At 56.2% G+C, this 27764-nt stretch overlaps 1 protein-coding gene across 2 annotated transcripts in view; it reads left to right on the top strand.

Annotated features, from left to right (window-relative positions):
• LOC140383529 (uncharacterized) overlaps positions 1 to 27742 on the top strand; it is a 46728-nt gene extending 18986 nt beyond the window's left edge. Inside the window, exons 14-25 of one of the 2 annotated variants that reach the window (XM_072465975.1) lie at positions 1052 to 1322; positions 1403 to 1671; positions 1823 to 1978; positions 2410 to 2488; positions 2620 to 2773; positions 2915 to 2977; positions 14008 to 14252; positions 17575 to 19501; positions 24709 to 24813; positions 25596 to 25697; positions 25774 to 25920; positions 26938 to 27742. In XM_072465975.1, the coding sequence (XP_072322076.1) occupies positions 1052 to 1322; positions 1403 to 1671; positions 1823 to 1978; positions 2410 to 2488; positions 2620 to 2773; positions 2915 to 2977; positions 14008 to 14252; positions 17575 to 19501; positions 24709 to 24813; positions 25596 to 25697; positions 25774 to 25920; positions 26938 to 27038 (3619 nt within the window). In that variant the 3' untranslated portion in view covers positions 27039 to 27742. Of the gene's footprint in view, positions 1 to 1051; positions 1323 to 1402; positions 1672 to 1822; positions 1979 to 2409; positions 2489 to 2619; positions 2774 to 2914; positions 2978 to 14007; positions 14253 to 17571; positions 19502 to 24708; positions 24814 to 25595; positions 25698 to 25773; positions 25921 to 26937 lie in introns of both variants that reach the window. The other variant, XM_072465974.1, reaches the window with a different exon arrangement.
• Positions 27743 to 27764: the final 22 nt, after the last annotated feature.

Genomic DNA, 27764 nt, shown 5'->3' with positions numbered 1-27764 from the left:
GACCTGTCCTTAGACCTGCCATGGACCTGCCATAGACCTGTCCTTAGACCCGCCTTAGACCTGTCCATAGACCTGTCCTTAGACCTGCCATGGACCTGTCCTTAGACCTGCCATAGACCTGTCCTTAGACCTGCCATAGACCTGTCCTTAGACCTGTCCATAGACCTGTCCTTAGACCTGCCATGGACCTGTCCTTAGACCTGCCATGGACCTGTCCTTAGACCTGCCATGGACCTGCCATAGACCTGTCCTTAGACCCGCCTTAGACCTGTCCATAGACCTGTCCTTAGACCTGCCATGGACCTGTCCTTAGACCTGCCATAGACCTGTCCTTAGACCTGCCATGGACCTGTCCTTAGACCTGTCCTTAGACTCGCCCTTAGACTCGCCTTAGACCTGCCATAGACCTGTCCATAGACCTGTCCTTAGACCTGTCCTTAGACCTGCCATGGACCTGTCCTTAGACCTGCCATGGACCTGTCCTTAGACCTGCCATGGACCTGCCATAGACCTGTCCTTAGACCCGCCTTAGACCTGTCCATAGACCTGTCCATAGACCTGTCCTTAGACCTGTCCATAGACCTGTCCATAGACCTGTCCTTAGACCTGTCCTTAGACCTGTCCTTAGACCTGTCCTTAGACCTGTCCTTAGACCTGTCCTTAGACCTGTCCTTAGACCTGCCATGGACCTGTCCTTAGACCTGCCATGGACCTGCCATAGACCTGTCCTTAGACCCGCCTTAGACCTGTCCATAGACCTGTCCTTAGACCTGTCCTTAGACCTGTCCATAGACCTGTCCATAGACCTGTCCTTAGACCTGTCCTTAGACTCGCCTTAGACCTGTCCATAGACCTGTCCATAGACCTGTCCTTAGACCTGTCCTTAGACTCGCCTTAGACCTGTCCATAGACCTGTCCATAGACCTGTCCATAGACCTGTCCTTAGACCTGCCATAGACCCGCCCTTAGACCCGCCCTTAGACCCGCCTTGGGCCCGCCCTTAGGCCCGCCCTTAGACCCGCCCTTAGACCCGCCCTCTGTGTGTTCGCAGATACCTGTTTGGGTTCGAGGAGTTCTGCCGCTCGGCGCTCATCACCTTCAGAACCATCCACCACAACAACCCCCGCCCCCCGCCCTCCCCAGCCAATCAGAAAGCAACCTCAGAAACCAAGAGCAGCCCGGCCAATCACAGAGTGCCTGAGCCAAAGAGCAGCCCCACGTCCAATCAGAGAGCGGCAGGGGTGGATCTTAAAGACATGGTGAAAACTGAGACTGAATCGGAGAGTGAGAGCGACCGCGAGGAAAGACACGCCTCCCCGAGAGTGAGTAACCAATCAGAACACCTGTCACTCCCAGAGAGTGTAATTCATAAACCTGCATCTGTCTTAATGTTTGTGCTCAGGGCCGACGCAGCGGGGGCCCCCTACAGGACAAACGAGGCACTGACTCTGATGAACCACGCAAACGCACGCCTCGACAAACCGACCAATCGGAGCGCACGCCCAGGCTCACCGACCAATCGGAGTGCACGCCCAGGCTCACCGACCAATCGGAGAGCCTGGGCAGGCTCAGTGACCAATCGGAGAGAGGCTCAGACGACGAGGACGAAGACGACGAGGACGAAGACGACGAGGACGAAGACGACGAGCTGCCGCATCAGCCCACGGAAAGGTGAGAAAAGCTCAGTGTGACCGCCATGAGGAGCAGGTTCTGACCGCCATGAGGAGCAGGTTCTGACCGCCATGAGGAGCAGGTTCTGACCGCCATGAGGAGCAGGTTCTGACCGCCATGAGGAGCAGGTTCTGACCCTGGTCTGCTGCAGGTCAGAGGAGGACCCTGATGGAGTCAATGGGACCAGAGTCCGAGTGAAGTACGGCCGAGGGAAAACGCAGAAGATCTATGAGGCTCACATCAAGAAGACCGACGTGGACAACGGAGAGAGCTTCTACCTGGTGCATTACTACGGCTGGAACGTCAGGTAACGCGCCCCGCCCCGTGTAACGCGTAACACGCCCCGCCCTCCAAACCATGTGATCCGGCCCACTTTTCCAAATATTAACAAATATATTTGTCTTGTTTCCTTTAAAGCTGGTTTAAGTCTGGATCCTCCTGGTTCTGGTCCAGATGGTTCTAGTTCTAGTTTGATTCTTTTGAACAGTTTACACACAGTCATAGTCACATTAGACTTAGTCCGCTCTCAGACTGTGTTGTTCTGTTCAGGTAACTGGACTTCCATCACTACATGTTACGGCCTGGGGTCTGGGGCCTGGGGCCTGGGGCCTGGGGCCTGGGGCCTGGGGTCTGGGGCCTGGGGTCTGGGGCCTGGGGCCTGGGGTCTGGGGTCTGGGGTCAGAGCTTGGACCTGAGCCTGGACCAGGACCGATTAAGACCGTGTTTATGTGTCCTCAGGTACGACGAGTGGGTCAAGGCCGACCGCATCATCTGGCCCTCAGAGAAAGGCTCCAAGAAGAGGAGAGGCAAACTGAAGGTCTGATCCACTGACCTGGGACCCCCACTGACCCCACCCCGGACCCCCACTGACCCGACCCCGGGACCTCCACTGACCCTGACCACTGATTATTGTTCATAATAATGACTCTTGGCTCTGTGTCCGTCCAGAACAAAGAGGACGGGCCCCCGGAGGACGAGAGGCCCCCACAGATGAAGGGCTCTGGAGGTCGCAGAGGTCGACCTTTGGGCAGCAAGAACAAGACCAACGGCCGAGCTCCAGAGAGAAGACCAGAGTCTGGACTCAACCTGTCCAACGGAGAAAGTAAGACCCGCCCTGACCCCCCCCTCTGACCCCCCCCCTCTGCGGGCCCCCTGACCCCCCCTCTGCAGGCCCCCTGACCCCCCCCCTCTGCGGGCCCCCTGACCCCTTGTGTTCAGGCTCTGAACATGACTCTTTCCTCAGACACTCCTCGCAGAAGAACCAGGAGAACCTCAGGGATGTACGACTCCGACAGAATGTCCAACGGTCAGTACTTCATATACTTCATATACTTGTGTATAAACGTGTTATTACTGTTTTTCATGTTCAGATGGGTCAGTTTAACCTCTCACATCCTGAGGCCGGAGCTTTCTCTATATCTCTAATATTCTCTTACATCATCACTCTTATTTCCGTGGTCAATACCATAAGTTATACATCATTTTAAAGCTTATTTTCTCAACAAAACGAATATGTCATTGATTGAATAATACGCCCCAAGAAGCAATTACCAATAGTTTGTGAGAAAGTCTCAACTTTCTTCAAAATGTCTGACCTGTTTTGTGACTTATGACGGCCTCATCAACGTTCACTCCTTCAGTGTCGACTCGTTCTGTCCATAATAATCCACAGAAAAACAATATACACTTGTATTTTTACTGGAGTTTTCACATTTCCAGATATTGTCAAGTAAACTAAGTTTTCTTCTGTGACGATGGTCAGGATTAAGGCTCGTCCATAACAAACGACCTGTTTGACTTATAAGATGGTGTTTGTATCGATCTTTTCTTCAGACTGTGTCCTACAGAATGAGCCCGTCCACTGTCCTCGGGTTTGTCCTCTACAGCCTCCGGAGGGAAAAATGCGCCGCTTCCGATGCGCGCGGCCTTCTTTGTTTACACCCAGATAGCACGTGATTGAGATGACGTAGAACACTTTGATTTACATAATATTCTTGCCAATGAGCCAAGCTTTAGAACGGTGGGTGGGACTTAGGGCTTATTCACACAGAATCGTCTCTATTCTCGTGCGTAAAAGACGGTCAAGAGCCAGATTTTTGGGCAGGAGGCGACTAGATTTTACGCATCACGTTTTTTGATTTTATTCGCCTTATGAATGCGCATTTTGTTAGATATATGTATTATACCAATACAAAAATAAAATAAAAATATTATTTTTTCACCTCGATATGGGACACATTTTCACATACCTTGTTTTTAGCAGTTATAATAGTATTAGTGGTTCTACAAAACATCAAATGTATGTTTTATGATCATAGAGGAGCTAAAACTGTAATAAAGCAGTTTGGCACAGTTGGCACATATTTGGATCACTTGAATATACTTTTTGATACAAAAAGGTCAAAGCACCAAAATGCTTCTGTTCTAGAGATGTGAAACTTGACACAGTTGTTGTCATGACAACAGCATGTGCAGTGAACAGCATAAACACAATGAAGTCTGTCCTGCTCAGGACCTTTACACATGGACAATATTCAGGCGAGACTAAAAAAAGGATGTTTTGTTCATGTTTCTGCTTCTATAGTGTAAGTTCTGAAGCCCTGACAGTGTGACATGTGCACATCTGCAGAAACTAGAAGGCCTAAGCTTTCCCATGATGCATCACACTCACATGTGGAACGTAACATCCTCTTTTATGAAGCAATGACAGGTGGGTCTGACCTGTGCGCACAGGTCTGACCAGTGCGCACTGGTCAGACCAGTGCGCACAGGTCTGACCAGTGCGCACAGGTCTGACCAGTGCGCACAGGTCTGACCTGTGCGCACTGGTCAGACCTGTGCGCACACAGGGTCAAAGAGGCTGATGGGAACAGGTTAACCTCCAGGTAAATCCAGTCTCCCCAAACCCACTGTTTTTTATTCTGCAAATTGAAAGTAAGTAAATTTGGGATCGACTCCTGTGGTCTCTCTCTCTCTGTGGTCTCTCTCTCTGTGGTCTCTCTCTCTCTGTGGTCTCTCTCTCTGTGGTCTCTCTCTCTCTGTGGTCTCTCTCTCTCTGTGGTCTCTCTCTCTCTGTGGTCTCTCTCTCTGTGGTCTCTCTCTCTCTGTGGTCTCTCTCTCTGTGGTCTCTCTCTCTGTGGTCTCTCTCTCTCTGTGGTCTCTCTCTCTCTGTGGGGGCCTCTCTCTCTGTGGTCTCTCTCTCTGTGGTCTCTCTCTCTCTGTGGTCTCTCTCTCTCTGTGGGGGCCTCTCTCTCTGTGGGATCTCTCTCTCTCTGGGGGGGGGGCTCTCTCTGGTCTCTCTCTCTCTGTGGGCCCCTCTCTCTCTGTGGTCTCTCTATCTCTGTGGTCTCTCTCTCTGTGGTCTCTCTCTCTGTGGTCTCTCTCTCTCTGTGGTCTCTCTCTCTGTGGTCTCTCTCTCTCTGTGGGGGCCTCTCTCTCTGTGGGATCTCTCTCTCTCTGGGGGGGGGGCTCTCTCTGGTCTCTCTCTCTCTGTGGGCCCCTCTCTCTCTGTGGTCTCTCTCTCTGTGGGCCCCTCTCTCTCTGTGGTCTCTCTCTCTCTCTCTGGTCTCTCTCTCTCTGTGGTCTCTCTCTCTCTGTGGGGGCCTCTCTCTCTGTGGGGGCCTCTCTCTCTGTGGTCTCTCTCTCTGTGGTCTCTCTCTCTCTGTGGTCTCTCTCTCTCTGTGGTCTCTCTCTCTGTGGGGGCCTCTCTCTCTGTGGTCTCTCTCTCTGTGGTCTCTCTCTCTGTGGTCTCTCTCTCTCTGTGGGGGCCTCTCTCTCTGTGGTCTCTCTCTCTGTGGTCTCTCTCTCTCTGTGGGGGCCTCTCTCTCTGTGGGATCTCTCTCTCTCTGGGGGGGGGGCTCTCTCTGGTCTCTCTCTCTCTGTGGGCCCCTCTCTCTCTGTGGGCCCCTCTCTCTCTGTGGGCCCCTCTCTCTCTGTGGTCTCTCTCTCTCTCTGGTCTCTCTCTCTCTGTGGTCTCTCTCTCTCTGTGGGGGCCTCTCTCTCTGTGGTCTCTCTCTCTGTGGTCTCTCTCTCTGTGGTCTCTCTCTCTCTGTGGTCTCTCTCTCTCTGTGGTCTCTCTCTCTCTGTGGTCTCTCTCTCTCTGTGGGGGCCTCTCTCTCTGTGGGGGCCTCTCTCTCTGTGGTCTCTCTCTCTGTGGTCTCTCTCTCTCTGTGGTCTCTCTCTCTGTGGTCTCTCTCTCTCTGTGGGGGCCTCTCTCTCTGTGGGATCTCTCTCTCTCTGGGGGGGGGGCTCTCTCTGGTCTCTCTCTCTCTGTGGGCCCCTCTCTCTCTGTGGTCTCTCTCTCTGTGGGCCCCTCTCTCTCTGTGGTCTCTCTCTCTCTCTCTGGTCTCTCTCTCTCTGTGGTCTCTCTCTCTCTGTGGGGGCCTCTCTCTCTGTGGTCTCTCTCTCTGTGGTCTCTCTCTCTGTGGTCTCTCTCTCTCTGTGGTCTCTCTCTCTCTGTGGTCTCTCTCTCTGTGGGGGCCTCTCTCTCTGTGGTCTCTCTCTCTGTGGTCTCTCTCTCTGTGGTCTCTCTCTCTCTGTGGGGGCCTCTCTCTCTGTGGTCTCTCTCTCTGTGGTCTCTCTCTCTCTGTGGGGGCCTCTCTCTCTGTGGGATCTCTCTCTCTCTGGGGGGGGGGCTCTCTCTGGTCTCTCTCTCTCTGTGGGCCCCTCTCTCTCTGTGGGCCCCTCTCTCTCTGTGGGCCCCTCTCTCTCTGTGGTCTCTCTCTCTCTCTGGTCTCTCTCTCTCTGTGGTCTCTCTCTCTCTGTGGGGGCCTCTCTCTCTGTGGTCTCTCTCTCTGTGGTCTCTCTCTCTGTGGTCTCTCTCTCTCTGTGGTCTCTCTCTCTCTGTGGTCTCTCTCTCTCTGTGGTCTCTCTCTCTCTGTGGGGGCCTCTCTCTCTGTGGGGGCCTCTCTCTCTGTGGTCTCTCTCTCTGTGGTCTCTCTCTCTGTGGTCTCTCTCTCTCTGTGGGGGCCTCTCTCTGTGGTCTCTCTCTCTGTGGTCTCTCTCTCTGTGGTCTCTCTCTCTGTGGTCTCTCTCTCTCTGTGGTCTCTCTCTCTCTGTGGTCTCTCTCTCTCTGTGGGGGCCTCTCTCTCTGTGGGGGCCTCTCTCTCTGTGGTCTCTCTCTCTGTGGTCTCTCTCTCTGTGGTCTCTCTCTCTCTGTGGGGGCCTCTCTCTCTGTGGTCTCTCTCTCTGTGGTCTCTCTCTCTGTGGTCTCTCTCTCTCTGTGGGGGCCTCTCTCTCTGTGGGATCTCTCTCTCTCTGGGGGGGGGGCTCTCTCTGGTCTCTCTCTCTCTGTGGGGGGCCTCTCTCTCTCTGTGGTCTCTCTCTCTGTGGGCCCCTCTCTCTGTGGGGGGGCTCTCTCTCTCTGTGGTCTCTCTCTCTCTGTGGTCTCTCTCTCTCTGTGGTCTCTCTCTCTGTGGTCTCTCTCTCTCTGTGGTCTCTCTCTGTGGGGGCCTCTCTCTCTGTGGGGGGCCTCTCTCTCTGTGGTCTCTCTCTGTGGTCTCTCTCTCTCTGTGGGATCTCTCTCTCTGGGGGGGGGCTCTCTCTGGTCTCTCTCTCTCTGTGGGGGGCCTCTCTCTCTCTGTGGTCTCTCTCTGTGGTCTCTCTCTCTCTGTGGTCTCTCTCTGTGGGGGGGGCTCTCTCTGGTCTCTCTCTCTGTGGGGGCCTCTCTCTCTGTGGGATCTCTCTCTCTCTGGGGGGGCTCTCTCTGGTCTCTCTCTCTGTGGGGGCCTCTCTCTCTGTGGGATCTCTCTCTCTCTGGGGGGGCTCTCTCTGGTCTCTCTCTCTGTGGGGGGCCTCTCTCTCTGTGGGGGGCCTCTCTCTCTCTGTGGTCTCTGTCTCTCTGTGGTCTCTCTCTCTCTGTGGGGGGCCTCTCTCTCTGTGGGGGGCCTCTCTCTCTCTGTGGTCTCTCTATCTCTGTGGTCTCTATCTCTGTGGTTTCTCTCTCTCTGTGGTCTCTCTCTCTCTGTGGGGGCCTCTCTCTCTGTGGGATCTCTCTCTCTCTGGGGGGGGGCTCTCTCTGGTCTCTCTCTCTCTGTGGGGGGCCTCTCTCTCTCTGTGGGCCCCTCTCTCTCTGTGGTCTCTCTCTCTCTGTGGGGGGCCTCTCTCTCTCTGTGGTCTCTCTCTCTCTGTGGGGGCCTCTCTCTCTGTGGGGTCTCTCTCTCTGGGGGGGGGGCTCTCTCTGGTCTCTCTCTCTCTGTGGGGGGCCTCTCTCTCTCTGGTCTCTCTCTCTCTGTGGGGGGTCTCTCTCTCTCTGTGGGCCCCTCTCTCTCTGTGGGGGGCCTCTCTCTCTGTGGTCTCTCTCTCTCTGTGGTCTCTCTCTGTGGGGGCCTCTCTCTCTGTGGGATCTCTCTCTCTCTGGGGGGGGGGGGCTCTCTCTGGTCTCTCTCTCTCTGTGGGGGGCCTCTCTCTCTCTGTGGGCCCCTCTCTCTCTGTGGTCTCTCTCTATCTGTGGGATCTCTCTCTCTATCTGTGGGGGCCTCTCTCTGTGGGATCTCTCTATCTGGGGGGGGGGCTCTCTCTGGTCTCTCTCTCTCTGTGGGGGGCCTCTCTCTCTCTGTGGTATCTCTCTCTGTGGGCCCCTCTCTCTCTGTGATCTCTCTCTGTGGGGGGCCTCTCTCTCTCTGTGGTCTCTCTCTCTCTGTGGTCTCTCTCTCTGTGGGGGCCTCTCTCTCTGTGGTCTCTCTCTCTCTGTGGTCTCTCTCTCTCTGTGGTCTCTCTCTCTCTGTGGTCTCTCTCTCTGTGGTCTCTCTCTCTCTGTGGTCTCTCTCTCTCTGTGGTCTCTCTCTCTGTGGGGGCCTCTCTCTCTGTGGTCTCTCTCTCTCTGTGGTCTCTCTCTCTCTGTGGTCTCTCTCTCTGTGGGATCTCTCTCTCTCTCTGTGGGCCCCTCTCTATCTGTGGGCCCCTCTCTCTCTGTGGTCTCTCTCTCTCTCTGTGGTCTCTCTCTCTCTCTGTGGTCTCTCTCTCTCTGTGGTCTCTCTCTCTATCTGTGGGGGCCTCTCTCTCTGTGGGATCTCTCTATCTGGGGGGGGGGGGGGCTCTCTCTGGTCTCTCTCTCTCTGTGCGGGGCCTCTCTCTCTGTGGTCTCTCTCTCTCTGTGGGATCTCTCTCTCTATCTGTGGGGGCCTCTCTCTCTGTGGGATCTCTCTCTCTCTGGGGGGGCTCTCTCTGGTCTCTCTCTCTCTGTGGGGGGCCTCTCTCTCTCTGTGGTCTCTCTGTGGGTCCCTCTCTCTCTGTGGTCTCTCTCTCTGTGGTCTCTCTCTCTCTGTGGTCTCTCTCTCTCTGTGGTCTCTCTCTCTCTGTGGTCTCTCTCTCTGTGGTCTCTCTCTCTCTGTGGTCTCTCTCTCTCTGTGGTCTCTCTCTCTCTGTGGGGGCCTCTCTCTCTGTGGGATCTCTCTCTCTCTGGGGGGGGGGGCTCTCTCTGGTCTCTCTCTCTCTGTGGGGGGCCTCTCTCTCTCTGTGGTCTCTCTCTCTGTGGGCCCCTCTCTCTCTGTGATCTCTCTCTCTGTGGGCCCCTCTCTCTCTGTGGTCTCTCTCTCTCTGTGGTCTCTCTCTCTCCGTGGGGTCTCTCTCCGTGGGGTCTGTCTGTGGGGGGGTCTCTCTGTGGGGGTCTCTCTCTCTGTGGGGGCCTCTCTCTCTGTGGGGGCCTCTCTCTCTGTGGGGGCCTCTCTCTCTGTGGGGGCCTCTCTCTCTCTGGGGGGGCCTCTCTCTCTGGGGGGGCCTCTCTCTCTGGGGGGGCTCTCTCTCTGTGGGGGCCTCTCTCTCTCTGGGGGGGCCTCTCTCTCTGGGGGGGCCTCTCTCTCTGGGGGGGCCTCTCTCTCTGGGGGGGCTCTCTCTCTGTGGGGTCTCTCTGTGGGGCCTCTCTCTCTCTGTGGGGGGCCTCTCTCTCTCTGTGGTCTCTCTCTGTGGTCTCTCTCTCTGTGGTCTCTCTCTTTCTCTCTCTCTCTGTGGGGGGTCTCTCTGTGGGGTCTGTCTCTCTCTCTCTGTGGGGTCTGTCTCTCTCTCTCTCTGTAGGGTCTGTCTCTCTCTCTCTCTGTAGGGTCTGTCTCTCTCTCTCTGTAGGGTCTGTCTCTCTCTCTGTGGGGTCTGTCTCTCTCTCTCTCTGTAGGGTCTGTCTCTCTCTCTGTGGGGTCTGTCTCTCTCTCTCTCTGTGGGGTCTGTCTCTCTCTCTCTCTGTGGGGTCTGTCTCTCTCTCTCTCTGTGGGGTCTGTCTCTCTCTCTCTCTGTGGGGTCTGTCTCTCTCTCTCTGTGGGGTCTGTCTCTCTCTCTCTGTGGGGTCTGTCTCTCTCTCTCTCTGTGGGGTCTGTCTCTCTCTCTCTCTGTAGGGTCTGTCTCTCTCTCTCTGTGGGGTCTGTCTCTCTCTCTCTGTGGGGTCTGTCTCTCTGTGGGGTCTGTCTCTCTCTCTGTGGGGTCTGTCTCTCTCTCTCTGTGGGGTATGTCTCTCTCTCTCTCTGTGGGGTATGTCTCTCTCTCTCTGTAGGGTTTGTCTCTCTCTCTCTGTGGGGTCTGTCTCTCTCTCTGTGGGGTCTGTCTCTCTCTCTCTCTGTGGGGTCTGTCTCTCTCTGTGGGGTCTGTCTCTCTCTCTCTCTGTGGGGTCTGTCTCTCTCTCTCTCTCTCTGTGGGGTCTGTCTCTCTCTCTCTCTCTGTGGGGTCTCTCTCTCTCTCTGTGGGGTCTGTCTCTCTCTCTCTCTCTGTGGGGTCTGTCTCTCTCTCTCTCTGTGGGGTCTGTCTCTCTCTCTCTCTCTGTGGGGTCTCTCTCTCTCTCTCTGTGGGGTCTGTCTCTCTCTCTCTCTCTGTGGGGTCTGTCTCTCTCTCTCTCTGTGGGGTCTGTCTCTCTCTCTCTGTGGGGTCTGTCTCTCTCTCTCTGTGGGGTCTGTCTCTCTCTCTGTGGGGTCTGTCTCTCTCTCTCTCTGTGGGGTCTGTCTCTCTCTCTCCCTGTGGGGTCTGTCTCTCTCTCTCTGTAGGGTCTGTCTCTCTCTCTCTCTCTGTAGGGTCTGTCTCTCTCTCTCTCTGTGGGGTCTGTCTCTCTCTCTCTGTGGGGTCTGTCTCTCTCTCTCTGTGGGGTCTGTCTCTCTCTCTCTGTGGGGTCTGTCTCTCTCTCTCTGTGGGGTCTGTCTCTCTCTCTCTGTGGGGTCTGTCTCTCTCTCTCTCTGTGTGGTCTGTCGCTCTCTGTGTGGTCTGTCGCTCTCTGTGTGGTCTGTCTCTCTGTGGGGTCTGTCTCTCTCTGTGGGGTCTGTCTCTCTCTGTGGGGTCTGTCTCTCTCTCTCTGTGGGGTCTGTCTCTCTCTCTCTGTGGGGTCTGTCTCTCTCTCTCTGTGGGGTCTGTCTCTCTCTCTGTGGGGTCTGTCTCTCTCTCTCTCTGTGGGGTCTGTCTCTCTCTCTCTCTCTGTGGGGTCTGTCTCTCTCTCTCTCTGTGGGGTCTGTCTCTCTCTCTCTCTGTGTGGGGTCTGTCTCTCTCTCTCTCTCTCTCTGTGGGGTCTGTCTCTCTCTCTCTCTCTGTGGGGTCTGTCTCTCTCTCTCTCTCTGTGGGGTCTGTCTCTCTCTCTCTCTGTGGGGTCTGTCTCTCTCTCTCTCTCTCTGTGGGGTCTGTCTCTCTCTCTCTCTGTGTGGTCTGTCTCTCTCTCTCTCTCTGTGGGGTCTGTCTCTCTCTCTCTCTGTGGGGTCTGTCTCTCTCTCTCTCTCTGTGGGGTCTGTCTCTCTCTCTCTCTCTGTGGGGTCTGTCTCTCTCTCTCTCTCTGTGGGGTCTGTCTCTCTCTCTCTGTGGGGTCTGTCTCTCTCTCTCTCTGTGGGGTCTGTCTCTCTCTCTCTCTGTGGGGTCTGTCTCTCTCTCTCTCTGTGGGGTCTGTCTCTCTCTCTCTCTCTGTGGGGTCTGTCTCTCTCTCTCTCTCTGTGGGGTCTGTCTCTCTCTCTCTGTGGGGTCTGTCTCTCTCTGTGGGGTCTGTCTCTCTCTCTCTCTGTGGGGTCTGTCTCTCTCTCTCTCTGTGGGGTCTGTCTCTCTCTCTCTGTGGGGTCTGTCTCTCTCTCTCTGTGGGGTCTGTCTCTCTCTCTCTGTGGGGTCTGTCTCTCTCTGTGGGGTCTCTCTCTCTCTGTGGGGTCTGTCTCTCTCTCTCTGTGGGGTCTGTCTCTCTCTCTCTGTGGGGTCTGTCTCTCTCTCTCTGTGGGGTCTGTCTCTCTCTCTCTCTGTGGGGTCTCTCCCTCTCTCTCTGTGGGGTCTGTCTCTCTCTCTCTGTGGGATCTGTCTCTCTCTCTCTGTGGGATCTGTCTCTCTCTCTCTGTGGGGTCTGTCTCTCTCTCTCTCTGTGGGGTCTGTCTCTCTCTCTCTCTGTGGGGTCTGTCTCTCTCTCTCTCTGTGGGGTCTCTCTCTCTCTCTGTGGGGTCTCTCTCTCTCTCTGTGGGGTCTCTCTCTCTCTCTGTGGGGTCTGTCTCTCTCTCTCTCTGTGGGGTCTGTCTCTCTCTCTCTGTGGGGTCTGTCTCTCTCTCTCTGTGGGGTCTGTCTCTCTCTCTCTCTGTGGGGTCTGTCTCTCTCTCTCTCTGTGGGGTCTGTCTCTCTCTCTCTCTGTGGGGTCTGTCTCTCTCTCTCTGTGGGGTCTGTCTCTCTCTCTCTCTGTGGGGTCTCTCTCTCTCTCTCTCTCTCTGTGGGGTCTGTCTCTCTCTCTCTGTGGGGTCTGTCTCTCTCTCTCTGTGGGGTCTGTCTGTCTCTCTCTCTCTGTGGGGTCTGTCTCTCTCTTTCTCTCTGTGGGGTCTGTCTCTCTCTCTGTGGGGTCTGTCTCTCTCTCTCTGTGGGGTCTGTCTCTCTCTCTCTGTGGGGTCTGTCTCTCTCTCTCTGTGTGGGGTCTGTCTCTCTCTCTCTCTGTGGGGTCTGTCTCTCTCTCTCTGTGGGGTCTGTCTCTCTCTCTCTCTGTGGGGTCTGTCTCTCTCTCTCTGTGGGGTCTGTCTCTCTCTCTCTCTGTGGGGTCTGTCTCTCTCTCTCTCTGTGGGGTCTGTCTCTCTCTCTCTCTGTGGGGTCTGTCTCTCTCTCTCTCTCTGTAGGGTCTGTCTCTCTCTCTCTCTCTGTAGGGTCTGTCTCTCTCTCTCTCTCTGTAGGGTCTGTCTCTCTCTCTGTGGGGTCTGTCTCTCTCTCTCTGTAGGGTCTGTCTCTCTCTCTGTGGGGTCTGTCTCTCTCTCTCTGTGGGGTCTGTCTCTCTCTCTCTGTAGGGTCTGTCTCTCTCTCTCTGTAGGGTCTGTCTCTCTCTCTCTCTCTGTGGGGTCTGTCTCTCTCTCTCTGTGGGGTCTGTCTCTCTCTCTCTCTCTCTCTCTGTAGGGTCTGTCTCTCTCTCTCTCTGTGGGGTCTGTCTCTCTCTCTCTCTGTAGGGTCTGTCTCTCTCTCTCTCTCTCTCTGTAGGGTCTGTCTCTCTCTCTCTCTGTGGGGTCTGTCTCTCTCTCTCTCTGTGGGGTCTGTCTCTCTCTCTCTCTGTGGGGTCTGTCTCTCTCTCTCTCTGTGGGGTCTGTCTCTCTCTGTGGGGTCTGTCTCTCTCTCTCTCTCTGTGGGGTCTGTCTCTCTCTCTCTCTGTAGGGTCTGTCTCTCTCTCTCTCTGTGGGGTCTGTCTCTCTCTCTCTGTGGGGTCTGTCTCTCTCTCTCTGTGGGGTCTGTCTCTCTCTCTCTCTGTGGGGTCTGTCTCTCTCTCTCTCTGTAGGGTCTGTCTCTCTCTCTCTGTGGGGTCTGTCTCTCTCTCTCTCTGTAGGGTCTGTCTCTCTCTCTCTCTGTAGGGTCTGTCTCTCTCTCTCTCTGTGGGGTCTGTCTCTCTCTCTCTCTGTGGGGTCTGTCTCTCTCTCTCTCTGTGGGGTCTGTCTCTCTCTCTCTGTGGGGTCTGTCTCTCTCTCTCTGTGGGGTCTGTCTCTCTCTCTCTCTGTGGGGTCTGTCTCTCTCTCTCTCTCTGTGGGGTCTGTCTCTCTCTCTCTCTCTGTGGGGTCTGTCTCTCTCTCTCTGTGGGGTCTCTCTCTCTCTCTCTCTGTGGGGTCTGTCTCTCTCTCTCTCTCTGTGGGGTCTGTCTCTCTCTCTCTCTCTGTGGGGTCTGTCTCTCTCTCTCTCTCTGTGGGGTCTGTCTCTCTCTCTCTCTCTGTGGGGTCTGTCTCTCTCTCTCTCTCTGTGGGGTCTGTCTCTCTCTCTCTCTCTGTGGGGTCTGTCTCTCTCTCTCTCTCTGTGGGGTCTGTCTCTCTCTCTCTCTCTGTGGGGTCTGTCTCTCTCGCTCTCTGTGGGGTCTTGTTCTCCCATGATCTAAACGGTAGTTGCAGCTCTAGAATAAAGGTGTAAAACCAGAACCTGTCGCATCAATGAGTTTTATAAATGAGTTTTTCTCCGCAGAGGATTCTGGGAACTTGTCGGACGACAGCGAATCAGAAGACTCGACTGAGAAGAAGCAGTTCCCATGGCGACAGCAGGAGGCGGGGACACGTTTGAAACGGGAAGAGGAGGAGCCAAGCGAGAGTGCGGCTGACTCCGCCCCTGAAAGCAAAGAGACTGCAGCTCCCAGCATGCCCCAGGACTCCGCCCACAGCCAATCAGAGCAGGGGGCGGGGCCAGCGAGGTCGCCCATCACCGTGGAGAAGGTCTGTGTACTCATTATACTTCCAACCAGAGAGTATTAATATAATTAACATTTTTGTCTCATGTCTGTCGGTCCAGTTCTTGAGCCCCAATGAGGTCAGTCTCATCGTCTCGTTGTGATTGGCTGTTTCCCACTTAAAGGCACAATGGAGGATTTTTCGGGGATTTGAGAACTCAGGCGGAAGTGTGCATGCCACTCCCCCCTGCACGTGCCACTCCCCCCTGCACGTGCCACTCCCCCCTGCACGTGCCACTCCCCCCTGCACGTGCCACTCCCCCCTGCACGTGCCACTCCCCCCTGCACGTGCCACTCCCCCCTGCACGTGCCACTCCCCCCTGCACGTGCCACTCCCCCCTGCACGTGCCACTCCCCCCTGCACGTGCCACTCCCCCCTGCACGTGCCACTCCCCCGTGCACGTGCCACTCCCCCGTGCACGTGCCACTCCCCCCTGCACGTGCCACTCCCCCCTGCAAGTGCCACTCCCCCCTGCACATGCCACTCCCCCCTGCACGTGCCACTCCCCCCTGCACGTGGCACTCCCCCGTGCACGTGCCACTCCCCCCTGCAAGTGCCACTCCCCCCTGCACGTGCCACTCCCCCGTGCACGTGCCACTCCCCCCTGCAAGTGCCACTCCCCCCTGCACGTGCCACTCCCCCCTGCAAGTGCCACTCCCCCCTGCACGTGCCACTCCCCCCTGCACGTGCCACTCCCCCCTGCAAGTGCCACTCCCCCCTGCACGTGCCACTCCCCCTGCACGTGCCACTCCCCCGTGCACGTGCCACTCCCCCCTGCGAGTGCCACTCCCCCCCTGCGAGTGCCACTCCCCCTTGTGAGTGCCACCCCCACTGCTCGTGCCACTTACGGGGCCCGGATCGGTGTCACCGGGGCCCCATCCTGGAGCCAAGCCTGGGATGGGTGTTTGATGGCGAGTGCCTGGTGGTCGGGTGGTGGGGACATGGAACGTCACCTCGCTGGGGGGAGGAGCCTGAGCTTGTGTTGGAGGTTGAGCGATATCGACTCGATATAGTCGGCCTCACCTCCAGCACAGTTTGGGCTCTGGAACCATCTCCTCCAGAGACTGGACGCTCCACTTCTCTGGTGTTGCCCGCGGGGAGAGGCGGGGCTGGTGTGGGCTTATAGCCCACACCAGCCCCGAGGTTGTTCGCAAACTCCTCGGTGGCTCCGGGGGTGGATGAGATCCTGAGGACCTAAAGTCTCTAGATGTTGTAGGACTGTCTTGGCTGACACGTCTCTACAACATCACGTGGCGGTCGGGGACCGTGCCTCTGGACTGGCAGACCGGGGTGGTGGTCCCTCTTTTCAAGAAGGGGGACCGGAGAGTGTGTGCCAACTACAGAGGGATCACACTCCTCAGCCTCCCATAAGGTCTATTCCAAGGTACTGGAGAGGAGAATCCGACCGATAGAACCTTAGATTCAGGAGGAGCAGGTTTTGGTCCTGGTCGTGGAACACTGGACTGGAGAAGGCTTTCGACCCTGTCCCTCAAGGTGTCCTTTGGGGGTGCTCCGGGAGTACAGGGTCTGGGGCCCTTGTCTGACAGGAGCAGGAGCTGTGTTCACTGCCGGCAGTAACTCAGACCTGTTCCCAGTGCATGTTGGACTCCGCCAGGGCTGTGCTCAACCGTCACTGGTTCTGTTCATAGTTTTTATGGACAGAATTTCTTGGCGCAGTCAGGGGTCGGAGGGTGCGGTCAGGGGTCGGAGGGTGCGGTCAGGGGTCGGAGGGTGCGGTCAGGGGTCGGAGGGTGCGGTCAGGGGTCGGAGGGTGCGGTCAGGGGTCGGAGGGTGCGGTCAGGGGCCTGAGAGTGTCCGGTTTGGGGACCACAGGATCTCATCTCTGCTGTTTGCAGACGATGTTGTCCTGATGGCTCCATCAAACCCGGACCTGCAGCTGCACTGGGACGGTTTGAGCCGAGTGTGAAGCGTCTGGGATGAGAATCAGCTCCAAATCAGAGGTCATGGTTCTCAACTGGAAAAAGGTGTCTTGCCCTCTTCAGGTGGGTGGGGGGTCTTTGCCCCAAGTGGAGGAGTTCAAGTATCTCAGGATCTTGTTCACGAGTGAGTGAAGGATGGAGCGTGAGATCGACAGTTGGATCGGTGCAGCGGCTGCAGTGATGCAGTCGCTGCACCGACTGTTGTGGTGAAGAAGGAGCTGAGTCCAAAGACAAAGCTCTGGATTTACCGCTCACTCTACGTTCTGACCTCACCTATGGTCATGAGCTTTGGGTAGTGACCGAAAGAACAAGATCGCAGATACAAGCGGTCGAAATGAGTTTCCTTCGCCAGGTGGCTGGGCGCTCCCTTAGAGATAAGGTGAGGAGCTCGGCCACACGGGGGGAGCTCGGAGTAGAGCCGCTGCTCCTTCTGAGCTCCTCGGGAGATGTCCCGGGCATGTCCCACCGGGAAGAGGCCCAGTGGAAGACCCAGGACACGCTGGAGAGACTATGTCTCACGGCTGGCCTGGGAACGCCTCGGGATCCCCCCGGAGGAGTTGGAGGAAGTGTCTGGGGAGGAGTAAGTCTGGGAGTCCCTGCTCTGACTGCGGCCCCCGCGACCCGGCCCCGGATAAAGCGGCAGAAAATGGATGGATGGAAGTGTAATTTCACCAACTCTAAGCTTCAGTTTATGAGCATCACCACTTCAGAGATGATCTACAGTTCTACAGAGATAAACATGTGACTTTAGAACTAAAGGAACTTCAAGATCTAAAACAATCTTTAAACAACAACCTTTAAACATTTACACGTCTGTAGTTCTGTTCACCTGAACTGACACTAAACTTCTGCTCAGAAGTGCTTCAAGTGCACTTCTCCCTCACAGCAGTGCAGCAGAGCCCCGTGGGGGAAGGGCGGCCACCCGCGGCATTGTGGGACACGTAGTTTTAGCCGGTACAGTTGATTTAACATTTTCGCCTGGGCATTTACACTAAACCTGGCCCACATTGGGCAGATACTTGCATGTCTCCAGTAAAGTCCAGGTCCCGTTCATTGAAATTAAGAAAATAAAAGGGGAAGAATGTCAGAGTCATTAATAGAACGTTATCTTCCTGAAGGGAGGAGTTCTAACATGGCTTCTCCAGGGTCGTTAGGGTGCTGTGGATGAATCAAAGTTCTAAAGTCTTTATAAAAAAGCCCCCAAAACGGGAAGGTCTGAGTTCAGCTGTTTGAGCAGAGCAGACTTTCTATGGTGCAGCGCTCAAGTCGGGTCAAGACATTTACACTTCAGAGTCGGCGATTACAATAGGCCTCCAGCAAGTGCTGCTCAACCTCTGCTCATGAATCCATTCTGTCTGTTTCAGAAGACCTCAGCTCCAGTCCCTCGACTCCTGGAGCCGTCTCCCAGAAGACTCAAACTCATGTCTTTGCCCCTTCCGCCTCGCTCGGAACCCATGGTCATCCTGCACCACTGTTTACCTCCAGACTCCGACACAGACTCTGCCTCGGAGACTGACAGTGAGAAGGAGGACGAGAAGAGAGCAGAGATGAGGGAGAAGGACGAGAAACAAGGGAGGAAAGCAGAGATGAAGGTGACGAACGGCGAGGAGGACGAGAGACAAGACAGAGTGGAGACTGAGACGAAGGAGAAGAGGAGAGGACACGAGGAAGAAGAGAAAGTGGAGAACGTCCGGAGTCCAGACAAACTGGTGAACATCAAATCTCCTCTGAGAGACCGGAACCTGAACACGAGTCCACAGAAGGTGCAGAGCATCGGGGACAAGTCTCCGCTCAGATCTCCAGCCAAAGACGGAGAAACGAGCGTCAAACCAGAGCCGTCTGAAGGAGTGAAGTCTCCGCTCCCATCTGAGAAAACCCAAAGAGAAAAACCAGCAACACCGCTAAGACCTGACAAAAGCCAGGTAGAAAAGTGTCCAGCACAAAACTTCCACGAAGGCAGAAACCGTCCAAATGAAGAGGACCGAACGCCTGAAAATCTAGTCAAACCACAGCCTCAGAACTGTCCGAAACAGAACACAAACTCTCCTGAAAACTCTTCGAAACAGAACACAAACTCTCCTGAAAACTCTCCGAAACAGAACCCAAACCCTCCTGAAAACTCTCCGAAACAGAACCCAAACCCTCCTGAAAACTCCCCGAAACAGAACCCAAACCCTCCTGAAAACTCTCCGAAACAGAACCCAAACCCTCCTGAAAACTCTCCGAAACAGAACCCAAACCCTCCTGAAAACTCCCCGAAACAGAACCCAAACCCTCCTGAAAACTCTCCGAAACGGAACACAAACCCTCCTGAAAACTCTCTGAAACGGAACACAAACCCTCCTGAAAACTCTCTGAAACGGAACACAAACCCTCCTGAAAACTCCCCGAAACAGAACCCAAACCCTCCTGAAAACTCCCCGAAACAGAACCCAAACCCTCCTGAAAACTCCCCGAAACAGAACCCAAACCCTCCTGAAAACTCCCCGAAACAGAACCCAAACCCTCCTGAAAACTCTCTGAAACGGAACACAAACCCTCCTGAAAACTCTCCGAAACGGAACACAAACCCTCCTGAAAACTCTCCGAAAATAGATGAAAATAAGGAGCAGAAAGTGGACAAGAACGAGGACGATAAAACGCCACTGAAACGTAAAGCTCCAGAGCAGAAGAGTCCAGAGAAAAAACTCAAAACCGAAGCGGAAATTTCTCCAAAAACTACAAGTGCCGTCGTCCTGGAGCAAAACAGCAGTGCAGGACGAGACGAAGAGAAGATGGAGGTTTGTGAGCCGTGCCAGGAGAACAAGGAGCATGGCGAGAAGGAGGAGGAGCATGGCGAGATGGAGGAGGAGCAGGAGCATGGCGAGAAGGAGGAGGAGCATGGCGAGAAGGAGGAGGAGCAGGAGCATGGCGAGAAGGAGGAGGAGCATGGCGAGATGGAGGAGGAGCAGGAGCATGGCGAGAAGGAGGAGGAGCATGGCGAGAAGGAGGAGGAGCATGGCGAGCAGCAGCATGAGCTTGAGGAGCAGAAGGAGGAGCAATGCAAGCAGACCGTCCAGGAGATGGGACCCGACGCTCTGGTCTGTCACGAAGTGGACCTGGACGAACCAGACGAGCGGGAGAAGGCCGTGAGCGCCTCGGAACAACTGCTGCTGATGATGAGGGAGTCGCACCTGAAACTGGCCCCGCCCATGCCTGTAAATGCCCCGCCCTCAGAACCAGAAACGAGGGACGAGCGAGGAAACGAGGAGATGAACTCGAGTCCTACGTCCAACTCCTCCAACTGTGACCGAGGTGAGTTTGTATTTGTGTTTTTAGCTTTGAGCTGTAGCAGAACGACTTCCACCTGATCAGACTTCTCACAAAACGGCTGGAGCTTCTCTTCAATCTTTCTGCATGTTCTCCCCGTGTTGCCCTGGGTTCTCCCCGTGTTGCCCTGGGTTCTCCCCGTGTTGCCCTGGGTTCTCCCCGTGTTACCCTGGGTTCTCCCCGTGTTACCCTGGGTTCTCCCCGTGTTGCCCTGGGTTCTCCCCGTGTTGCCCTGGGTTCGACCTTCTCACGCCGGACAGAGGGCGGTGTCGTGGTCGTCGTCGTGGTGATGAGGGCGGTGTCGTCGTGGTGATGATGATGAGGGCGGTGTCGTCGTGGTGATGAGGGCGGTGTCGTGGTGGTGGTGATGAGGGCGGTGTTGTGGTGGTGGTGATGAGGGCGCTGTTGTGGTGGCTGGAGGTGCAGCAGTTTGTCACAGGGAGAAGAGCAGGGGAGAAAGTACACAGCCCTGTGGAGCTCCTGTGCTGATGTCTTCTTCTCCAGCCGCAGGCTCCGCCTCTGATCCGTCAGGGAGGGGGTGTGGTCACATCAAATCCAGAACAGAAGGTGCAGAGTTGCTGGGCTAATTTTCAGTCGTACGCAGCATCGGGGGGCTCTGGGCTTGTAATTGGTGAGAAGCAGGCGCCCAACTCCACACAGAGGCGGGGCCACTCCACACAGAGGCGGGGCCACTCCACACAGAGGCGGGGCCACTCCACACAGAGGCGGGGCCACTCCACACAGAGGCGGGGCCACTCCACACAGAGGCGGGGCCACTCCACACAGAGGCGGGGCCACTCCACACAGAGGCGGGGCCACTCCACACAGAGGCGGGGCCAATCCACACAGAGGCGGGGCCAATCCACACAGAGGCGGGGCCACTCCACACAGAGGCGGGGCCACTCCACACAGAGGCGGGGCCACTCCACACAGAGGCGGGGCCAATCCACACAGAGGCGGGGCCAATCCACACAGAGGCGGGGCCACTCCACACAGAGGCGGGGCCACTCCACACAGAGGCGGGGCCACTCCACACAGAGGCGGGGCCAATCCACACAGAGGCGGGGCCAATCCACACAGAGGCGGGGCCACTCCACACAGAGGCGGGGCCACTCCACACAGAGGCGGGGCCACTCCACACAGAGGCGGGGCCACTCCACACAGAGGCGGGGCCACTCCACACAGAGGCGGGGCCACTCCACACAGAGGCGGGGCTGTTCTTCAGACATGTACTGTAATGGGCTCTAGCTCTCGACTCCTGCTAAACCCGTACTTTGCCTCTTGGTAGCGCTCTCTAGCTCCGGCCCTGTGGTGACTTTGGTGTGTGATGGTTTAATGCTCCTCACAGAATGTATGACATCACAGTGTCCGTGTAGCTCCTCCCAGTCTGTAATGTCCAAACACGTAGCTCCTCCTCCTCTGCCTCATTGCTCCGCCTCTCTGAAGTCCTCACTACAGGTTTGAGAGCTTCAGCCTCTGTCTGGACGTGAGGATCAGATGAACCATGACGTGGTCTGACCAGCCCAGCGTGGCTCCGCCCACGCCGTGGAAGGCGTGGCTGTTGTGTAGCAGTGATCAGTGTGTTCTGCTCTCTGGACTTTAATAAACTGTCTGAACAAGAGGAATCTCAGTCACAAACTCCCAAAGTACAAATTGCCCAGGATCAAAGGGAAGGTGCTCTCCACGCTCATAACCTGCTCCTCGAGCTCCGCCTCCTGCGCACTCGTGCTGGGCGGGATGTGAACAGTGAACAGAGTAGAATGGTTTGCAGTTAATGTTTGTCCAGTTTGTTGTGAGTGAGTTCTCGTCAGAGGAAAATCCCAGTTTAGGGCGTCCATGTGCCTCACGAGGGCGCCAACGCGCTTTCCTCTTCTGCGGCGTCTCACACTTTTAGCCAAAACAAGAGCTATTTCTGCAGCAGATGTTAAACTGGAACTAGATCTGTTGTGGTTCTGATCAGAGCTCTTATCGGGTGGAAGCGCTCGCCTTTTGCGGCCTCCCTTGCCTTTGGCGGCCTCGCCTTCGGCGCTCCCTCGCCTTCTGCGACCTTCCGTCCTCTTCGGCGGCCTTGCCTTCTGCGGCCTCCCTCGCCTACTGCGACCTTCCGTCCTCTTCGGCGGCCTTGCCTTCGGCGGCCTCCCTCGCCTTCGGCAGCCTCGCCTTCGGCGGCCTCCCTCGCCTTCTGCGGCCTCCCTCGCCTTCTGCGACCTTCCGTCCTCTTCGGCGGCCTTGCCTTCTGCGGCCTCCCTCGCCTTCGGCAGCCTCGCCTTCGGCGGGGCCGCCTTCTGCGGCCTCCCTCGCCTACTGCGACCTTCCGTCCTCTTCGGCGGCCTTGCCTTCTGCGGCTTCCCTCGCCTTCTGCGGCTTCCCTCGCCTTCTGCGGCCTCGCCTTCTGCGGCCTCGCCTTCTGCGGCCTCCCTCGCCTTCTGCGGCCTCCCTCGCCTTGTGCGGCCTCCCTCGCCTTGTGCGGCCTCCCTCGCCTACTGCGACCTTCCGTCCTCTTCGGCGGCCTTGCCTTCTGTGGCCTCCCTCGCCTTCGGCGGCCTTGCCTTCTGTGGCCTCCCTCGCCTTCGGCGGCCTCGCCTTCTGTGGCCTCCCTCGCCTTCGGCGGCCTCCCTCGCCTACTGCGGCCTTGCCTTCGGCGGCCTTGCCTTTGGCGGCCTTGCCCTCGGCGGCCTTGCCCTCGGCGGCCTCCCTCGCCTTCTGCGGCCTCCCTCGCCTTCTGCGGCCTTCCGTCCTCTTCGGCGGCCTCGCCTTCTGCGGCCTTCCGTCCTCTTCGGCGGCCTCGCCTTCTGCGGCCTTCCGTCCTCTTCGGCGGCCTCGCCTTCTGCGGCCTTCTGTCCTCTTAGGCGGCCTCGCCTTCTGCGGCCTTCCGTCCTCTTCGGCGGCCTTACCTTCTGCGGCCTCCCTCGCCTTCGGCAGCCTCGCCTTCGGCGGGGCCGCCTTCTGCGGCCTCCCTCGCCTACTGCGACCTTCCGTCCTCTTCGGCGGCCTTGCCTTCTGCGGCCTCCCTCGCCTACTGCGACCTTCCGTCCTCTTCGGCGGCCTTGCCTTCGGCGGCCTCCCTCGCCTTCTGCGGCCTCCCTCGCCTTCTGCGACCTTCCGTCCTCTTCGGCGGCCTTGCCTTCTGCGGCCTCCCTCGCCTTCGGCAGCCTCGCCTTCGGCGGGGCCGCCTTCTGCGGCCTCCCTCGCCTACTGCGACCTTCCGTCCTCTTCGGCGGCCTTGCCTTCTGCGGCCTCCCTCGCCTACTGCGACCTTCCGTCCTCTTCGGCGGCCTTGCCTTCGGCGGCCTCCCTCGCCTTCTGCGGCCTCCCTCGCCTTCTGCGACCTTCCGTCCTCTTCGGCGGCCTTGCCTTCTGCGGCCTCCCTCGCCTTCGGCAGCCTCGCCTTCGGCGGGGCCGCCTTCTGCGGCCTCCCTCGCCTTCTGCGACCTTCCGTCCTCTTCGGCGGCCTTGCCTTCTGCGGCCTCCCTCGCCTTCGGCAGCCTCGCCTTCGGCGGGGCCGCCTTCGGCGGCCTCCCTTGCCTTCTGCGGCCTCCCTCGCCTTCGGCGGCCTCCCTCGCCTTCTGCGGCCTCCCTCGCCTTCTGCGACCTTCCGTCCTCTTCGGCGGCCTTGCCTTCTGCGGCTTCCCTCGCCTTCTGCGGCCTCGCCTTCTGCGGCCTCGCCTTCTGCGGCCTCCCTCGCCTTCTGCGGCCTCCCTCGCCTTCTGCGGCCTCCCTCGCCTTGTGCGGCCTCCCTCGCCTTGTGCGGCCTCCCTCGCCTACTGCGACCTTCCGTCCTCTTCGGCGGCCTTGCCTTCTGTGGCCTCCCTCGCCTTCGGCGGCCTTGCCTTCTGTGGCCTCCCTCGCCTTCGGCGGCCTCGCCTTCTGTGGCCTCCCTCGCCTTCGGCGGCCTCCCTCGCCTACTGCGGCCTTGCCTTCGGCGGCCTTGCCTTTGGCGGCCTTGCCCTCGGCGGCCTTGCCCTCGGCGGCCTCGCCTTCTGCGGCCTTCCGTCCTCTTCGGCGGCCTCGCCTTCTGCGGCCTTCCGTCCTCTTAGGCGGCCTCGCCTTCTGCGGCCTTCCGTCCTCTTAGGCGGCCTCGCCTTCTGCGGCCTTCCGTCCTCTTAGGCGGCCTCGCCTTCTGCGGCCTTCCGTCCTCTTAGGCGGCCTCGCCTTCTGCGGCCTCCCTCGCCTTCGGCGGCCTCCCTCGCCTTCGGCGGCCTCCCTCGCCTTCGGCGGCGCCATCTTGGAGTGTAGGCATTTCCATGCAATTTGAATACACAGTTGACGAACACAATTTAATCGAGGCTAATTTGGACTGTAAAAGGAAAATCAAGAATTAAAAACAACTTTTTCATTTAAACGGTACATTTGAGTCTGGAGGCCTTAACGTCTAAAACATGGGTGTCAAACTCTGGCCTGCCGAACATTTCAAATTTTTATATTTTTTAAATCGATTCATAGAACCTTAGTTACATCCGTAACCGTTTTTATGGCTAAAACTACACGTCCCACAATGCTGCGGGTGGCCGCCCCTCCCCCACGGGGTTCTGCCCCTCCCCCACGGGGCTCTGCCCCTCCCCCACGGGGCTCTGCCCCTCCCCCACGGGGCTCTGCCCCTCCCCCACGGGGCTCTGCTGCACTGCTGTGAGGGAGAAGTGCACTTGAAGCACTTCTGAGCAGAAGTTTAGTGTCAGTTCAGGTGAACAGAACTACAGACGTGTAAATGTTTAAAGGTTGTTGTTTAAAGATTGTTTTAGATCTTGAAGTTCCTTTAGTTCTAAAGTCACATGTTTATCTCTGTAGAACTGTAGATCATCTCTGAAGTGGTGATGCTCAGAGTTGGTGAAATGACACTTGTTTTTCTAAATACATTTCAGTTTATGAGAAGAAACGTTTGTCATTTTTTTAATCGATCCAGTAATTACTTCAAAACAGCCTCGACTTTATAAAGATATTTATGTCTTATATTTTTAATAGTTTTATGTTTAACGTTATGTTCGGCTCAAATGAGTTTGACCCTGATCTACAGTGACGAGAAAAGCTTCTTTCAAACCAGTGTAAGACTTGGACCATAAACCTTTTCACTTAGTGTTAGTTTCATCAGTTAGTTTCATCAGTTAGTTTCATCAGTTAGTTTCATCAGTTAGTTTCATCAGTTTCAGTTACTTTTGCTCATGTGGCTGTACTTGACCTCTCTGCTCCCCCTGTAGGTCAGAAGCGTGTACTGCAGGAGCGCCACAGTCCCACAGTGAAGAAGCACAAACGCCACAGCCACAAGAGAGCCACGCCCCAGAAACACGACAAGAACGGAGCCGGTAATACAGGGAGGGCATCTGACACAATCTGACACACACACACACACTCTGACACACACACACACTCTGACACACACACACACACACACACTCTGACACACACACACACACTCTGACACACACACTCTCTGACACACACACACACTCTGACACACACACACACACACACTCTCTGACACACACACACACTCTGACACACACACACACACACACACTCTGACACACACACACACTCTGACACACACACACACACACACACACACACTCTGACACACACACACACTCTGACACACACACACACACACACTCTGACACACACACACACACACACACACACACACACTCTGACACACACACACACACACACTCTGACACACACACACACACACACACACACACACACACTCTGACACACACACACTCTGACACACACACACACACACACTCTGACACACACACACACACACACACACACTCTGACACACACACACACACACACACACTCTGACACACACACACACACACACACTCTGACACACACACACTTTCCTCTTAAGCTTCACGTGCGGCGGCCATGTTGAGACTATAAATATATTATATTTAAACATTATCAGTCACTGCATGTTACCGGGGCGACTGCATGTTACCGGGGCGACTGCATGTTACCTGGGTGACTGCATGTTACCGGGGCGACTGCATGTTACCGGGGCGACTGCATGTTACCGGGGCGACTGCATGTTACCGGGGTGACGCTTGTGTCTCACTCTTGAGTGTTTGTCCAGGCCACAGCAGTGACAGTGAGGACCAGAGCAGAGTCTCAGTCAAGAGCCACAAACACTGCCCTTCACCCACCAGCAGAGGGCACAAGTGGACCCTGCACATCGGTGAGACCCCCACCCCTCTCTGACCCCCCCTCGCTGACCCCCCCGTCTGACCTCTGACCTTCTGGTTGGTTCACAGCTGACCTGGAGCAGATGTCTCCGTCAGAGCGGATCTCGTTCCTTCAGGACAAACTGCAGGAGATCAGGAAGTATTACCTGAGTCTGAAGTCTGAGGTGGCGTCCATCGACCGCCGCCGCAAGAGGCTCAAGAAGAAGGAGCGGGAAGGTGAGACGCAGGGGCCCACAGGGGGGGCCAGTCACAGGGGCCACAGGGCCTGGAGGGTCGTTCACATCTTGAACTGGACATTTTAAAATATCTCGATTGATGAAACTCTGGCGTTTATGGGACTGACCGGACGATGACCGGACGATGACCTGACGATGACCTGACGATGACCGGACGAGGACGATGACCGGACGATGACCGGACGATGACCGGACGATGACCGGACGATGACCTGACGATGACCTGACGATGACGATGACCGGACGATGACGATGACCGGACGATGACCGGACGATGACCGGACGATGACCTGACGATGACCTGACGATGATGACCCGGACGATGACCCGGACGATGACCGGACGATGACCGGACGATGATGACCGGACGATGACCGGACGATGACGATGACCGGACGATGACCGGACGATGACGATGACCGGACGATGACCGGACGATGACCGGACGATGACGATGACCGGACGATGACCGGACGATGACGATGACCGGACGATGACCTGACGATGACCGGACGATGACGATGACCGGACGATGACCTGACGATGACCTGACGATGACCGGACGATGATGACCGGACGATGACCGGACGATGACGATGACCGGACGATGACCTGACGATGATGACCCGGACGATGACCCGGACGATGACCGGACGATGACCGGACGATGACGATGACCGGACGATGACGATGACCGGACGATGACCTGACGATGACCTGACGATGATGACCCGGACGATGACCCGGACGATGACCGGACGATGACCGGACGATGATGACCGGACGATGACCGGACGATGACGATGACCGGACGATGACCGGACGATGACGATGACCGGACGATGACCTGACGATGACCGGACGATGACGATGACCGGACGATGACCGGACGATGACCGGACGATGACCGGACGATGACCGGACGATGACCGGACGATGACTCTTTACTTTGGAAAGCTCCAGAAAGTAAAACAAATGTATTTAAACTTTGTTTCAGTGTCGAACACGGCGTCGGCTTCTTCCTCTTCAGACGCCGCCATGAGCCCCGCCTCCTCCTCGCCCTCACAGCAGAGCTCATTGGCTGTGGAGGTCAGGTGATGCGCGGCCCCGCCCCCTCCTCTTTGTCCCCGCCCCCTCCTCCGACGTTCTCAAGCTGAACGTTTCTGCTGCGACTTTGTCTTTTAAAAAATCAGAGCTTTTATTTTAATAAAAAACTAAAAATAAAAAGTGCGACGTCGCAGCAGAAACAAAGTCTTTTTCCTCAAACAGAAACTGAACCAATGTGACCCAAATATTTAAAGTGTTTAGGTTGAAATGTGAACGTCATTTTAGACTTTTAATTTTTCAGTCGTTCATTTTTTTTTTAAATGAATTTTATTTATTTTTATGTACTTTTTTTTTTAATTTTAATTTTGTCTTTTTAACCTGTTACAGAAGCAGCTCAACACTTATTTAAGCTGTTTTTGTTTGAGGAAATTGTGTTTGAAAAATCTGTCGTTTTTTCCTTCACAACAAACAGGAAATGAAATGCTCCATGAAATTATGCCCCGGGGCCGCGCCCGAACTTCAATGAAAACGCATCTGGCGAGTCTAAAATGTGGGGTTTTCTGTCTGTTGTGACGTGACCTCTGAACCTTCTGGAACAGCGCCTCCTGCAGTTTGTACAGAGCTATGAACCATGTGAACTCTCTGTAAAGAATGATTTATAATATTTTTTAAAAAGTTTGTACTCGTTTTATCAAATGAATAGTCTGTTTTTTATGTCACTTTTCTGTAAATAATAAAGCCATGTTCAATACAAAGTCTTCTTCACACCTGGTTTAG

This window comes from Eucyclogobius newberryi, unplaced genomic scaffold (genome assembly GCF_026437365.1).
Source record: "Eucyclogobius newberryi isolate DKJ021-1_F unplaced genomic scaffold, fEucNew1.0.hap1 SCAF_53, whole genome shotgun sequence".
In the NCBI taxonomy this organism is placed as follows: domain Eukaryota; kingdom Metazoa; phylum Chordata; class Actinopteri; order Gobiiformes; family Gobiidae; genus Eucyclogobius; species Eucyclogobius newberryi.
This window is presented reverse-complemented; position numbering and strand designations above follow the sequence as displayed.